Genomic DNA, 16,707 nt, shown 5'->3' with positions numbered 1-16,707 from the left:
TCTGCCTGCCAAAGGGACAAGAGGAAACAGGGACACTCCAGTGATTTCCCCCCTGACGTCTTTGAGGCAGGGACAGATGGAGAGGAGATGCTGGAGTGGAGCTGGAGAAAACCCAGACACCACCGTGTCAGTCCTCCAGTTCTGTCTGTCCTCTCCATCCCTGGCTCCTACACAACACACCCTGCCGGACACCCTGTTATTAGTTAGCAATAGAGTGTAGCCATGGCCACTGCTGTTCACTGCGAGGACACAAATGACKATTTTTATTTAAACTTTATTCTAAACAGGAAGTCTCATTGAGGTAAATTATCTTTTTTCCTATCTTAAGGGGACCTGGTACAGAGAAGGCAATTGTCTCCGAGCTAAAGGCTTTGAGCTGGTCAGAGGCTTCCGTACCATTCCACTGGGAAGTTGAATGTTTTGTGAAGCAGTGAGGCTACAGTAGAGAGCTATTGGTCTGGCATCAGACAGGACAGAGCATGTGGCGTGTGGCGGCTCCACAGCCTTAGAGAGACAGCTTGGCTAAGTCTCTAGAGCTGCTGGGACTCAGACAAAAGAAGCGGGTGCACGCAGATGTGGGCTCCTAATTTACAGTTCTCTCCTCCTCGCATGGCACTTTTATTACTACTATAATGGACTGGGATGAAGTGAGTGCATGTATGAAGCCAACAATTCTACCTCATTGTGATCAATGTTCCCTACCATAGATTAATAAGGACTCATATAAAAAAGGTAAAAGTGCAATTTGTTCTCCAGGTCCAAATTTACTAACAAGGTCATCTCATCGGTGTGAGATTTTTTTTTATTTAGACAGATGCAAACTCAAAGCATACAGCACATGATGAATAGATTGTGAAAAGAAAGAAAGTCATGAATAAAGATTTTTTTTTACAAGGCTTTCACTCTCCTTTCTCTAATCCACTCATCCATCCATCCATCCATCCATCCATTCCATGTAGTATTCTAGGGGCATTGTTTGTCCCCTGGTTGAAGTAAAATATGCTAATGAAGTTAAAAGGGGAAATGAAAGGGTTGATGCTGTCCGACTCTGAATCCTTAATGATTCACCGCCAAAAGGCCTGATTAATTTAGGAATGTCAGCCGTCCTGGAAAGAGTGATTAATTCCTGGAGGATTTAACCATTTAGGAGAACAAGAGGGAGGGAAGGAAAGAAAACAGGCAGCTGGAAATATGTAAGCATAATTAATACATTTYGATCCTGTTTAATTCGCTGTCTAAACAGTATGTAAAGCACAGAGTCACTTTTTGTCACTGCTTTGTTGAAGTAATAGGCTACAGACCTCCCTGGTCGTCACAGAGAGATAATGAGCCCCTGCAGATAGGGAAAGCAGAGAGACCTCTCCTGCTAATCTAGCACTCTGTATTGATTGCAATGGGGATGGAGATCTACACTGCTCATGTGAAGTGATTACTGGAATTACATGTTCTGTTGATGTATGTTGTGTCTGAGAAAGCAGAGTGGGAGAGAACAACAATGGTGAAACCATTTCAAGATGGTATTTATCAGTGTGATTTTGTTCTGTCTCTGGCCTGTATCTCTTCTTAGCCCTGTCTTTTATAATGGAAAACACTTGTTAAAATGTCAACCTTGTAAAATTGGAGGGAGGTTATTCATATATGTATTTGAACCAAAACCTTATATGAATAAAACCCTATTTTATGAGTCCTTGCTAAAGATTTATGAAATGTTTATTATAACGCCTTTGATTTGTTTCTAAATCATTCAAAGTATTCTAGGTCATCTCAAGTCTAAAACAAACCATTTATTTTCTCTTTCAGGATAATGTGAAGACCATTGTTGCGGATATCAACTAGAGTGCAGCCTGACTGAGAACAGTCTTATTCATTCCTGCCCTACAGCACTAGACATTTAGTCTGGACTTGCCATCTCTTAGAAGTCCTATGGGGATGGGGACGTGTTTGGATATAGGATGCATTTACAGCGGAGGTACTAAGGGGCAGTCATGGTCCCTGACGTGGTGGCTGTTGGTCTTGATGCCCATCTCCCTAGCAATGTGCCAAGGCCAGTCCCAGTCCCTCAACACCTTCCAGTCAGAGAGAAGGGAATGGACCCTGAACCACCTGATTGTGCACAAGACCACTGGCGCTCTCTATGTTGGTGCTGTGAACCGGATCTACAAGCTATCTGCCAACCTGACCCTCCTGGTCTCCCATGACACAGGACCTGAGTACGACAACAAGGCCTGCTACCCTCCTCTTATAGTGCAGCCCTGCTCTGAGCCCCTGGCCTCCACTGACAACATCAACAAACTGTTGCTCATAGACTACTCCCACAACCGCCTGCTGGCCTGTGGCAGCCTCTACCAAGGCGTCTGTAAGCTAATGCGACAGGACGACCTGTTTATCCTGGTGGAGCCCACCCACAAGAAAGAGCACTACCTCTCCAGTGTCAACCAAACAGGCACCATGTATGGGGTCATTGTGCCCTCCTCGCAGGGCCAGGACGGCACCCTMTTCATCGGCACAGCCGTGGGTGGGAAGCAGGACTACTTCCCTACCATCTCCAGTCGTAAGCTGCCCCGTGACCCAGAGTCATCTGCCATGCTGGACTACGAGCTCCACACTGACTTTGTATCCTCTCTCATTAAGATCCCCTCTGACACGCTAGCTCTGGTCCCGCGGTTTGACATCTACTACATCTACGGCTTCGCCAGTGGGAACTTTGTCTACTTCCTGACCGTGCAGCCAGAAACCCCAGAGAATGGGATGCCTGCTGGCAGTTCCCCAGGTGACCTGTTCTACACAAGCCGCATCATACGCCTCTGCAAAGGGGACAAGAAGTTCCACTCTTATGTGTCTCTGCCAGTGGGCTGTGTACACAAGAGAGAGGAGTATCGACTCCTACAGGGCGCCCACCTGTCCAAGGCAGGGAAAGTACTGGCCAGGTCCCTCAACATCAGTGCCCAGGATGACGTCCTCTTTGCTGTGTTCACCAAGGGCCAGAAGCAGTACCACGAGCCCCTGGACAACTCAGCCCTGTGTATCTTTACCATACGAGACATTAACGCCCGCATCAAAGAGCGCCTGCAATCCTGCTACCAGGGAGAGGGCAACCTGGAACTACATTGGCTGCTGGGAAAGGATGTGCAGTGCACCAAGGCGGTAGGTACCTGTAGCTACCTGAAGAGGGCTTTGCAACCACTCCCTTCATTAGCATCCAGCAAGCCAGGGGCTGACCAGCACTGGCTCCTCTGATGTGGCATACAGACACATTGTTCAGACATTGAAGGTGTCGGTTTAGATAATTTAATATTTAAAGCTTTTTGATTACCCCACAGCATTGATTACACCAACATTAGCTGATAGGCCGAAAGGTAGCCGAAATCCAGTTAGAGTCCTTCAACGTTTTTATATTCCACAAGAGCAACAGAGAAGTAAGCGGGGGAGATTCATTTATAATTCTAATCAGAGGAGTTTTATATGCGGCTTTGATTCCATTCAGAGGTTTAGGCTCTCCCTGCGTGGCGCAGTGGTCAGAGCAGCACGCTTCTCTTCCGAGCAGCATGAGTAAGCGCCAGTGCTGGGTCATTTATTTAAAACATTTTGGTGAGTGCAGAGGAAGGCGTTCTTAGGACCTTTTCAAACGTCCAAAATTGAAGTCAGCCTTCTCTCTCTCTCTATGTTTCTCTCTCTGTCTCTCTTTCTCTGTTAGTCAGTATGATAGGAGTATCTCAGAATTCAGAAAAACAGGTAACAAGGACATCCATCAAGGTTGTTATTCAGCAACTCTCACACAACCACACATTTCGCCAATAGTCACATACTGCCTCTTACCCCTATCATCACTGTTCCAGTGCAGAAGAAAGAAGAGATTCTCTCGAGAGGTGCAAGAAATAAAGTACAAATGTGTTGCCCTAAAAAGTGAGATTTCTATTCTGCCTGACAGGCCATTAGTGGAGGTTTGAGGTGGGTTGTGCTAGATGTACTGTAGCAGGACTGCTTAGCTTGTGAGCCTCTTTGATGCTAAATCAAAAGCTGACATCTCTGGGGCTGTGTGTTTGTGTGATGTCAGATCAAGCGATTTAAAATCACAGAAACCGGCACCAAATACATAGTGTTTTCATGTTTGCCAAGAGCAATTAAAATGATCAACAAACACACTCTCCTGGCATTGTTGACAAATTTACCAGCCCCAATATCTTTTGAAGTCGCTGCCTTGAATACCATGGTAATTGCGTGTAACAAATGTGAAGATTATTACAGTAGTTTTTTTGAGCTTTCTTACTCCTTCTCTTGCTCTCTGTCGTCTCACCCATCTCTCCCCGTCTTTCCCCATCCCTCTCTGCAGCCTGTGCCTATCGATGATCACTTCTGTGGGCTGGACATCAACCAGCCCCTTGGGGGCTCCCAGCTGGTATCTGGCCTGACTGTGTACACTGAGACCAGGGACAGGCTGACCTCGGTCATCTCTTACGTCTATAACGGCTACAGCGTGGCCTTCCTCGGCACCAGGAGTGGCAGACTGAAGAAGGTAAGCATGGGTAATACACTGACAGATATAGCAGGGGGATTCTTTCTCCACAGTCACGTACAGTAAGCAGCCAACAGTTAGAGACCAATGAGGGTTTATCAACAGGAAAAATAAATCAACAGCCAAGACTAGCAATATCATAGATTCTAGCCCCCTGGGTTTAATCGCTATGCAAGAGGCACAAAGCAATTTTGACAGTATTTCGTTTCTTCAAGAGTCTCTCTTGATTTAGGCCTCCCGAGTGGCGCAGCAGACCCTGGTTCATTCCCAGGCTGTGTCACAACTGACTGTGTTCAGGAGTCCCATAGGGTGGCGCACAATTGGCCCAGCGMCGTCCGGGTTAGGGGAGGGTTTGGCCAGGGGGGTAGACCGTCATTGTAAATACAAATTTGTTCTTAACTGACTTGCCTAGTTAAATAAAGGTTAAATAAAACATGTATATATAACTGTATTGACATAAATCAAGATAGGGAAAGATTATTGTATGGATGAATGGGAACATTGTGACATTAGCCAGTGGGCACAGTGTCACCCTGTCTGGCACACATGCAGGTGGACTTGGAGCAGAGGCTCACATAACTAGACAAGAACTCCTCTGCTTTCTCTTCCCTCCCTCTGTGTGTGTGTGTATGTGTGTCTACACCTTGGGTCTATGTAAGGACAGGTTTTGTCATTACACTGACATGATGCAGACTCCATGGTTCCCCCATGGAACATCATGTCTGCACTCCTATTCCATCATTCCGAGTGGAAATGGGGCATGACAATAAATGCCATTAGGAGATCAGTCAGGCAACAATGCCATTGGAAAGGGCAGGCTCACTTGACATGTCTTTTATCAATGGATTAGATATGTCTGTATGTTTGTTGTTGGAGTGTGGTCTTCTTGGGTAATTTCCTTCTAGATTGGCTTCTGTTGTTCCATTGTCTAGCCTACTGTGTTTTCCTGGCTCAAACTCAACACCAATGCCGAGTATGCCAGTAATCCACCAGTGTATCACCAGTGACAGTAAGGCTCCATTCTAATAAGATGAAATAGTATAATGCACCTTTGTGTCAGCATGTTATGGCTTACTTTGACATAGTTATTGACTTACCAAGACGAGGGCATTGACCTCTGTAAAATACAGTAGGTGTTGCATGGCAAAACACGAGAAGGACATGAATGCTTCCAATATTCTCCTCAGTGGTCAGCTATAATCACTTAGTGGTATTTCCTTTGGATTAATATGATAAGCACACAGCTCTCACGAATGATCTTAAGTGCAGATACTGCATTCATTATAGCTTTTTGAGAACTGACCAAGTGAGGACACTTTCCAATGTGTATGTACTAAATTACTTGAGCTTTTCAAAGACAGCTTCAGAACGGAAAGGAAATATTTGGTAATTGAAGTGATTAGTGGAGAATCTCAGACAGGAAGATGGGGACTGGCAATGAAGGTGTGTTTGAGTCTCTATTGAAAAGATTTTCATAACGGCATGCTTTGAACAGTAGCCTCAGTAAAGATATCTTCACAGCAGATAGACAGTTCACCACAAATTAAGTTCTAAATAGCAAGAGACAACATTCATGTTTAGATCCACAACATCTCAAATACAAAAAAAAGATTATAATAATAATAGAAAAWATATATATAGTAACACGAGGAATAAATACACAATGAGCAATGATAGCTTGGCTATGTACATGGGGTGGCAGTACTTTGTCAATGTGCAGGGGTACGAGGTAATTGAGGTAGATATGTACATATAGGTAGAGGTAAAGTGACTAGGCAACAGGATAGATAATAGACAGTAGCAGCAGTGCATGTGGTGAGTGTGGAAGTGTGTGTGTGTGTGTGTGTGGAGAATGTGTGCCTGTGTGTACATGTAATGTGTGAGTGAGTGTGTGTGTATGTGTTGGAGTGTCAGTGTCAGTATGTGTGAGTGTGTGGAGAGAGTCCAGTGTGTGTGTATGTATTGGAGTGTCAGTGTCAGTATGTGTGAGTGTGTGGGGAGAGTCCAGTGTGTGTGTATGTATTGGAGTGTCAGTGTAAGTATGTGTGAGTGTGTGGGGAGAGTCCAGTGTGTGTGCATAGAGTCAAAAAGAATCAATGCAGATAGTCTGGGTAGCTATTTGGTTAACTACACACTAACTATTTAGCAGTCTTATGGCTTGGGGGTAGAAGCTGTTCAAGAGCCTTTTGGTCCCAGACTTAGCGCTCCGGTACTGTTTGCCGTGTGGTAGCAGAGAGAACAGTCTATAACTTGAGTGGCTGGAATCTTTGACAATTTTTAGGGCCTTCCTCTGACACCGCCTGGTATAGAGGTCCTGGATGGCAGGAAGCTTGGCCCCAGTGATGTACTGGGCCGTACGCGCTACCATCTCTAGTGCCTTGCGGTCGGATGCCGAGCAGTTGCCATACCAAGCGGTGATGCAGACAGTCAGGATGCTCTCAATGCAGCTGTAGATCTTTTTGAGGATCTGAGGGCCCATGCCATATCTTTTCAGCCTCCTGAGGGTGAAGAAGCGTTGTCGTGCACTCTTCACGACTATGTTGGTGTGTTTGGACCATGCTGGCTTGCTTCTGAATCTAAGCAGGGTTGGTCCTGGTCAGTCCCTGGATGGGAGACCAGATGCTGCTGGAAGTGGTGTTGGAGGGCCAGTAGGAGGCACCCTTTCCTCTGGTCTAAAAACATTATCCCAATGCCCCAGGGCAGTGATTGGGGACATTGGCCTGTGTAGGGTGATGTCTTTCGGATGGGACGTTAAATGGATGTCCTGACTCTCTGTGGTCACTAAAGATCCCATGGCACTTATTGTAAGAGCAGGGGTGTTAACCCTGGTGTCCTGGCTAAATTCCCAAGCTGGCCTTCATACCACCTAATCATCCCCAGCTTCCAATTGGCTCATTCATCTCCCCTCTCCCCTGTAGCTATTCCCCAGGTCGTTGCTGTAATGAAAATGTGTTCTCAGTCAGCTTACCTGGTAAAATAAAAACATTATGCGATGTGGACACCGAAGGACCTGCTCAACTACAGCCTTGCCGATGTGAATGGGGGCGTTTGGCCCTCCATTTCCTGTAGTCCACAATAAGCTCCTTTGTCTAGCCCACATTGAGGGAGAGGTTATTGTCCTGGCACCACACTGCCAGGTCCCTGACCTTCCTATAGGCTGTCTCATCATCATTGGTGATCAGGCCCACCACCGTCGTGTCATCGCCAAACTTGATGATGGTGTCGTGGGCGGCCATCCAGTCATTGGTGAACAGGGAGTACAGGAGGAAGACTAAGCACGCACCCCTGAGGGGCCCCGCTTGGAGGGCACTATGGTGTTTAACGCTGAGCTGTAGTCTATGAACAGCATTCTCACGTAGGTGTTTCTTTGGTCCAGGTGGGAAAGGGCAGTGTGGAGTGCAATAGAGATTGCGTCATCTGTGAATCTGTTTGGGAGGTATGCGAATTGGAGTGGGTCCAGGGTGTCTGGGATGATGGTGTTGATGTGAGCCATGACCAGCATTTCATGGCTACAGATGTGAGTGCTATGGGGTGGTAGTCATTTAGACAGGTTTCCTTGGCATTCTTGGGCACAGGGACTATGGTGGTCAGCTTGAAACATTTTACATTACATTTAAGTCATTTAGCAGACGCTCTTATCCAGAGCGACTTACAAATTGGTGCATTCACCTTATGATATCCAGTGGCAAAACCATTTAACAATAGTGCATCTAACTCTTTTAAGGGGGGGAGGGTTAGAAGGATTACTTTATCCTATCCTAGGTATTCCTTAAAGAGGTGGGGTTTCAGGTGTCTCCGGAAGGTGGTGATTGACTCCGCTGACCTGGCGTCGTGAGGGAGTTTTGTCACCATTGGGGTGCCAGAGCAGCGAACAGTTTTGACTGGGCTGAGCGGGAACTGTACTTCCTCAGAGGTAGGGAGGCGAGCAGGCCAGAGGTGGATGAACGCAGTGCCCTTGTTTGGGTGTAGGCCTGATCAGAGCCTGAAGGTACGGAGGTGCCGTTCCCTCACAGCTCCGTAGGCAAGCCCATGGTCTTGTAGCGGATGCGAGCTTCAACTGGAAGCCAGTGGAGAGAGCGGAGGAGCGGGGTGACGTGAGAGAACTTGGGAAAGTTGAACACCAGACGGGCTGCGGCGTTCTGGATGAGTTGTAGGGGTTTAATGGCACAGGCAGGGAGCCAGCCAACAGCGAGTTGCAGTATCCAGACGGGAGATGACAAGTGCCTGGATTAGGACCTGCGCCGCTTCCTGCGTGAGGCAGGGTCGTACTCTGCGAATGTTGTAGAGCATGAACCTACAGGAACGGGTCACCGCCTTGATGTTAGTTGAGAACGACAGGGTGTTGTCCAGGATCACGCCAAGGTTCTTAGCACTCTGGGAGGAGGACACAATGGATTGTCAACTGGATGGCGAGATCATGGAACGGGCAGTCCTTCCCCGGAGGAAGAGCAGCTCCGTCTTGCCGAGGTTCAGCTTGAGGTGGTGATCCGTCATCCACACTGATATGTCTGCCAGACATGCAGAGATGCGATTCACCACCTGGTTATCAGGGGGGAAAGGAGAAGATTAATTGTGTGTCGTCTGCATAGCAATGATAGGAGAGACCATGTGAGGATATGACAGAGCCAAGTGACTTGGTGTATAGCGAGATAGGGAGGGCCTAGAACAGGCCCTGGGGCACCAGTGGTGAGAGCACGTGGTGCGGAGACAGATTCTCGCCACGCCACCTGGTAGGAGCGACCTGTCAGGTAGGACGCAATCCAAGCGTGGGCCGGCGCCGGAGATGCCCAGCTCGGAGAGGGTGGAGAGGAGGATCTGATGGTTCACAGTATCAAAGGCAGCCGATAGGTCTAGAAGGATGAGAGCAGAGGAGAGAGAGTTAGCTTTAGCAGTGCGGAGCGCCTCCGTGACACAGAGAAGAGCAGTCTCAGTTGAATGACTAGTCTTGAAACCTGACTGATTTGGATCAAGAAGGTCATTCTGAGAGAGATAGCAGGAGAGCTGGCCAAGGACGGCACGTTCAAGAGTTTTGGAGAGAAAAGAAAGAAGGGATACTGGTCTGTAGTTGTTGACATCGGAGGGATCGAGTGTAGGTTTTTTCAGAAGGGGTGCAACTCTCGCTCTCTTGAAGACGGAAGGGACGTAGCCAGCGGTCAAGGATGAGTTGATGAGCGAGGTGAGGTAAGGGAGAAGGTCTCCGGAAATGGTCTGGAAAAGAGAGGAGGGGATAGGGTCAAGCGGGCAGGTTGTTGGGCGGCCGGCCGTCACAAGACGCGAGATTTCATCTGGAGAGAGAGGGGAGAAAGAGGTCAAAGCACAGGGTAGGGCAGTGTGAGCAGAACCAGCGGTGTCGTTTTACTTAGCAAACGAGGATCGGATGTCGTCGACCTTCTTTTCAAATGGTTGACGAAGTCATCAGCAGAGAGGGAGGAGGGGGGAAGGGGGAGGAGGATTCAGGAGGGAGGAGAAGGTGGCAAAGAGCTTCCTAGGGTTAGAGGCAGATGTTGGAATTTAGAGTGGTAGAATTGGCTTTAGCAGCAGAGACAGAAGAGGAGATGTAGAGGGAGGGAGTGAAAGGATGCCAGGTCCGCAGGGAGGCGAGTTTTCCTCCATTTCCGCTCGGCTGCCCGGAGCCCTGTTTGTGAGCTCGCAATGAGTCGTCGAGCCACGGAGCAGGAGGGAGGACCGAGCCGGCCTGGAGGATAGGGGACATAGAGAGTCAAAGGATGCAGAAAGGGAGGAGAGGAGGGTTGAGGAGGCAGAATCAGGAGATAGGTTGGAGAAGGTTTGAGCAGAGGGAAGAGATGATAGGATGGAAGAGGAGAGAGTAGCGGGGAGAGAGAGCGAAGGTTGGGACGGCGCGATACCATCCGAGTAGGGCAGTGTGGGAAGTGTTGGATGAGAGCGAGAGGGAAAAGGATACAAGGTAGTGGTCGGAGACTTGGAGGGGAGTTGCAATGAGATTAGTGGAAGAACAGCATCTAGTAAAGATGAGGTCAAGCGTATTGCCTGCCTTGTGAGTAGGGGGGGAAGGTGAGAGGGTGAGGTCAAAAGAGGAGAGGGTGGAAAGAAGGAGGCAGAGAGGAATGAGTCAAAGGTAGACGTGGGGAGGTTAATCACCCAGAACTGTGAAGGTGAGCCATCCTCAGGAAAGGAACTTATCAGGGCGTCAAGCTCATTGATGAACTCTCCAAGGGAACCTGGAGGGCGATAAATGATAAGGATGTTAAGCTTGAAAGGGCTGGTAACTGTGACAGCATGGAATTCAAAGGAGGCGATAGACAGATGGGTCAGGGGAGAAGAGAGAATGTCCCTTGGGAGAGATGAGGATCCCAGTGCCACACCCCGCTGACCAGAAGCTCTCGGGGTGTGCGAGAACACGTGGGCAGACGAGGAGAGAGCAGTAGGAGTGCAGTGTTATAAGTGGTAATCCATGTTTCCATCAGTGCCAAGAAGTGCAGGGACTGGAGGGAAGCATAGGCTGAGATGACCTCTGCCTTGTTGGCCGCAGATCGGCAGTTCCAGAGGCTGCCTGAGACCTGGAACTCCACGTGGGTCGTGCGCGCTGGGACCACCAGGTTAGAGTAGCAGCGGCCACGCGGTGTGAAGCGTTTGTATGGTCTGTGCAGAGAGGAGAGAACAGGGATAGACAGACACATAGTTGACAGGCTACAGAAGAGGCTACGCTAATGCAAAGGAGATTGGAATGACAAGTGGACTACACTTGCTCGAATGTCAGAAAGTTAAGCTTACGTTGCAAAAAATCTTATTGACTAAAATGATATAGTACTGCTGGCTGGTGAAATAGGCTAGCTAGCAGTGGCTGCGTTGTTGACTTTGTTTGAAAGTGTAGCTGGCTAGGTAACCTCAACTGGCTAGGTAACCTCGACAATTACTCTAGACTACACAATTATCTTGGATACAAGACGGCTATGTAGCCAGCTAAGATCAAACAAATCAAACTGTTGTACTGTAATGAAATGAAATGTAATACTACTGTAATACTACTGTGGAGCAAAGCGGAATGCAACTAACTCGCTCCAAACCAACGGAAGTGCGTATCGTAAAGGGAGAGGCAATAGAAGTGTTGTTTCTTGTATTATTGTCTTTTGTGTCTTTAGAGGACTGCTTCACCTTAATGTCCCCTTTCCCTTTTTTTCTGTCCTTATTTTGTCCCACTTTGTCCCTTCTTTGTCCCTTCTTCTCTTCTGCCAACTAGACACTCCTTGTTAGCTAGCTAGCTTCTTTCAGGAATGTCCCTAGCAACTGCCTAGCAACAGGTAAACAACTTAGCTAGCTAAGAAAACGGTATAATTTTATGAAAAATTGTTACTTTTTCAAAAGCCTTTCTTCTTTGTTTGCTGCTTGTTTGGTCTCCTATTCAGTTTGCAGTTTTCTTTTGATTTTTTTCGATGTACTTTACTCTAAAAAAAAAACATGTAGGTATTACAGACTGGGTTGAAAATGTCAGTGAAGACACTTGTCAGCTGGTCAACGCATGCTCTGAGTACGCGTCCTGGTCATCCGTCTGGCCCTGTGGCGTTGTGAATGTTAACCTGTTTTAAGGTCTTACTCACACGGGCTGTGGAGAGCGTCATCACACAGTTGTCCAGAACAGTACTCTCATGCATGATTGAAGGGCAGCTATGTCCATATATCCTCTGCTTCTCTTGAGTTTGCTTGCATTAGGACACTGAAACATGTACTGCACTTAGTACACACCCATGAGCATGCAGGCTAAGACATGCACACGTGCAAAAATACACACACACACACACACACACACACACACACACACACAGGATGCATCCATTAAATAGCGGTTAAGAAAATTAAGTCCAGGCCAGTGCCTGAATTGCCCCCCAAAACAAAGGGAATGGAGGAGGGGGTATAGAGGAGGACAGGAACAAGAGAACAGGAAGCAGGGCCCTGAACGAGAGCCCAAAAGCTCTTAAGGGAAAACACAGAGACCTAGATGAGTCTGTGGTCATGTCGTAGAAATTGTGTTATGGGGGCTTGGAAGCTAGCCACAATGTAGAATGTTAAGTTCAGGGAAAAACTCAGGGATCATTCAGCAAACCTCATACCTTTGGGCCAACACAGACACACATGCTGTATGTTTTCTTTTCTTTGTCAGACGAGCCCTCTCACACAGCACATGCGTATGCACGTACGCACAAACATACACACACACAAACACAATTAGAGTGCATTAAGCCTAGTAAGTAATCATCTTTGGCAATTGCATTTGCTAACATACAGCTTGTTCAATGTCAGGGATCAATACAGCTCTCTTAGTAGCAGTGATGAGATGTCTGACTGATTAGAGCAGGTGTGTAATACAGACCTCCACCTCACTAAACACTAAGCACTGCAGCACCATCCTGTCTTAACAGGACAGACACACGCTCCTCCTCATCAGCATTCAGCCAAAGTCATGATGGATACGGGTTAATCAGTGTCCACTCCAGTCTGTCAGCTAGAATTTGCCAAAACACACAGCCGTTCAACCCTGAAGGTTACCAGACGTACTGGCTTTATGTCACTGTATTTTCAGTCAGTTAGAAAGAGATGTTTGGAAAATGTCATGAATCTTTGTTGCTAGTGTCCCTACTACCATACTGTATCTGGCAAAGGAATAAGGGAGACTGGGTGAATACTAGACTAAAACGTATAGGCTAGCTGAAGAGTTTTCCCCCAGTCTATTATCCATATGGTAGGATACACTTAACACACTTTGCCCATGCTAGTCACATCTGGTCACATTTAGTGGGAATGGCAGGCCAACGACATGTACTGTAAACTGATCACCTTTGACACAAACCTCCAGGGAAATGGAAAGCTAATAGGAACATTTATGTGCAGTAATGTGTACCTCTTCTAGAACCCTTTTAAATTGATTCCTTGATCATAATAATCTCATAATCAATCCTGCATGTTAATTGTTAAAGGAGGAGAAATTAGAAAGATGTGACTCGGGGTAGCTGTCTTGCAACTTTCAAACTACCCCATTAGGCCATTTTTTTTAATGACATCTAAGCCTTAGGTTTTGTGTTTTTTGTTTTAAGGATGGAAGCACAGACAAACAACCACTGAAAACAAGCTGAAAAAAGCAGCAAACCATGCCAATAGAGCTGGGGGGGAACAGGTTGTTTTCATTACTAAGAATTACGTGGGATCATATGAAATTCCAATAGTTATTTGGGTTATTTGACTTTCTTGTTTGTATCCAATGTTGGTCTCTAAGGGGGTTAAGATTCATTTCCTCCATCAGTATCAGGAAGGAAAACACACCATTGTAGGTATAAATATGATTCGGGAGTGAAAAGCATTTCCTCTTATAGGTTAGTTTGGACATTTAAAGGGATAGTTCACCCAAATTAGAAAATTACACATTGGTTTCCTTACCCTGTAAACAGTCTGTGGACAAGGTATGACAGCAGTCTATGATTTGATTTAGTTTCCCTGGCAGTAGCTGGCGCTGTTTCCAAATGCTAACGTTTTAGTGACTATAAGTGACTTTGGTGAGCTTCACATGATTCTTGAAAAATGCTAACATCGGTGCCATGACTTGAATGGGATTTGTGCCACAAATGCTAAAAAGTTAGTATTTGGAAACAGTGCCAGGTAAACTAAGCTATTTCTCTGAGTGAAAAAAAATGTGGGAGGGGCCTCATTATCATATTTGCCGGCATGGTTTGTTGAAAGTTGATTCTGAGAATAGTTTGTTTCAATACCTGTGTTTCTGCATGCACATTGATTGATTCGTTGATCTTATACTATACAAAGATAAATAAATAAAACATTTCTAAACTAATCCAATCTGTACGGTTACTGAGATGGTTATTCCAGTTTAGATTGTTTTTAAATCCTTCCACATAGCAGTCATTCTGAATGCAGGTTGTGGGTGATAAAATATTCCAATTGTTGGATTTCCTCCCTCTGGCTGGATTCCAATAGGAATTACTAATCACTTCACAAACCAGCATATTGTGACTTGAAAGTCTGATGTGGCCCATGACCCAGTATTTTCAGACCACAATGTTGGGGATAACTAAGCCATAACTGAAGGCCTTCAAATGTATAATATATGGRCATAAAGGGWTTACTTTTCAATTAAATGCATCCACTTACTGTAGATAGCCACTTGGTGAAGGCTCAGGACTAAAACTTCTTGAATGCAACAACCATGTCTCTGTCACCAACAAACACAGTCATGGGTGGGTGTCTCTCAAATTCACTCCATAAAGGCATGCTGGGAAATATGCAAACAAGGCTTTACACTCTAAAGTGTTAAAACAACACCTCCCCCCAAAATACTGTAACACTACATGTGTTATTCCATAACACAAAAAATTTAAGTCAGAATTTGCAACACCCATAGTGTTAGGAAACCAACACTTTAGGGGTGTTAGTTTGTTAAAACTTTGAAAAGTGTAAGTTTAACACTGTGGATGTTAAATCCTGATCTCAAATTTGCTGTGTATCCTTCTATCCAGTAAAATCGACAGCACACAAAGAGAGAGCTTTGTGTGCACAAAAATTAAGAGCCTTGAAATTAAATAACTTGTGGTTTGCGGTTCATATGTTCTGTTTACAAAACATTTTCTTCATTACATGACTAAGGTTGATAGGACAGCAGTCATCGGTTGATCCTTGTGAACTAGCCACTTTTCGTCATGTACATTACTTCTACCACAAACTCTGGCTGAACTAGGACAGCTTCTAGATACTGTGCACATGTCAGCAGCTACCAGCAGGCTCATTATAAAACCAGTGAAATGCTCCTCCTCTCATTGCGGACTGTGGGCTTAAAGACAGATTGAAGACCTGTTGTAGTCCCACAGGGCCAGAGCCCGTAACAACCCTGTTTTAGATTATAAACCCATGTATAAATGGATTGAAATCAAACTCTGGGCTGGTCAAAAGGTCAACATTTCATCTGAGCTCATAAATTGGACTCTGTCCACCATGGTGGCCCCTGGTCAACCTCCTAATGCCCTGCTAAATATCTCTATGGACAATTTAGGATTTATTTACGATAACATTTTGCTAAGGGAACTCGTACAAGCTTTGGTTTCTATTTATGAAATATGGAGTGTGGGAAATGGAATGGAAGCCGACTCCACTTTGCGTGGGATTGTGGTAAGAGAGTCCGAGGATGAGGGGGAAGACAGGGAAGGATTGTGGGTAAGAGAGTCCGAGGATGAGGGGGAAGACAGGGAAGGATTGTGTAAGAGAGTCGAGGATGAGGGGAAGACAGGGAAGGATTGTGGTAGAGAGTCCGAGGATGAGGGGAAGACAGGGAAGGATTGTGGTAAGAGAGTCCGAGGATGAGGGGGGAAAGACAGGGAAGGATTGTGGTAAGAGAGTCCGAGGATGAGGGGGAAGACAGGGAAGGATTGTGGTAAGAGAGTCCGAGGATGAGGGGGAAGACAAGGAAGGATTGTGGTAAGAGAGTCCGAGGATGAGGGGGAAGACAGGGAAGGGGGGCAGGGATCCAGTAAATAGACGAGGAGTTAAAGGGAACAACTTTCTATTGAGTGACTGGTTAGGAGGTTGAAAGTGTCAAATCAATGGTGGTCAGAGCTGGTTAAATGACAAACGGAGCAGAGTGGACACCATGATCCTCTGGTGATCCTGCTGAGAGAATCCCCTGACTGTGTCCCTAAATTACTGCAGCTCTGGGGCTGCTTGCAGGCATTGGTCTGTTTGTCCCAGAGGGATTGTCCTTTAGGATTCTCCCATCTCAGCCCAAGAGATGTTTTTCTCTGTATTCCCCTTTGTTTTTGGTGGGGAGCCCAGCTTGCAGGAGAGGACTTCTGACTGGAAGGTGGAAGGGTTGATTGGTGCAGTTTTGGAGCCCAGGGGATCCAATCATGCAATCCGTTTGTATTGATTGCTGCTGTGTCTATTGAGAGAGCATTGTGAGTCTGCCAGTGACTGTGTGTACTGGCCCGGCACGCAGGGAGATTTGCTGCAGTCCAACCTGAGCTTGGTGCTGGAGATTTGTAGTGTCCAGATAACTAGAATGAAGGATATGTTGTTTATTATGGGCTTCTCACGTCTCAATGTCTATTCCTCTGCCTCCTCTCATACTGCATTTAGAGGATTATTGTCTTTATCTAAAAAAGTACATTGAATTATATTTTTGTGCCTGATTTCTTAGCAGCCATTAAATTTGAGATTGTACA

General features: G+C 46.3%; 1 protein-coding gene across 1 annotated transcript in view; it reads left to right on the top strand.

The window, feature by feature from the left end:
• Positions 1-16,707, top strand: part of LOC111969957 (plexin-A2-like) — a 58,311-nt gene that overhangs the window by 8,029 nt on the left and 33,575 nt on the right. Inside the window, exons 2-3 of the mRNA XM_023996359.2 lie at positions 1,801-3,144; positions 4,331-4,513. Coding sequence (XP_023852127.1) covers positions 1,924-3,144; positions 4,331-4,513 — 1,404 coding nt within the window. The 5' untranslated portion in view covers positions 1,801-1,923. The remainder of the gene's footprint in view (positions 1-1,800; positions 3,145-4,330; positions 4,514-16,707) is intronic.

Source organism: Salvelinus sp. IW2-2015, linkage group LG11 (genome assembly GCF_002910315.2).
Source record: "Salvelinus sp. IW2-2015 linkage group LG11, ASM291031v2, whole genome shotgun sequence".
Taxonomy (NCBI): domain Eukaryota; kingdom Metazoa; phylum Chordata; class Actinopteri; order Salmoniformes; family Salmonidae; genus Salvelinus; species Salvelinus sp. IW2-2015.
Note: the sequence above shows the minus strand (reverse complement) of the source record. Positions and strands in the feature narration are given on the sequence as shown.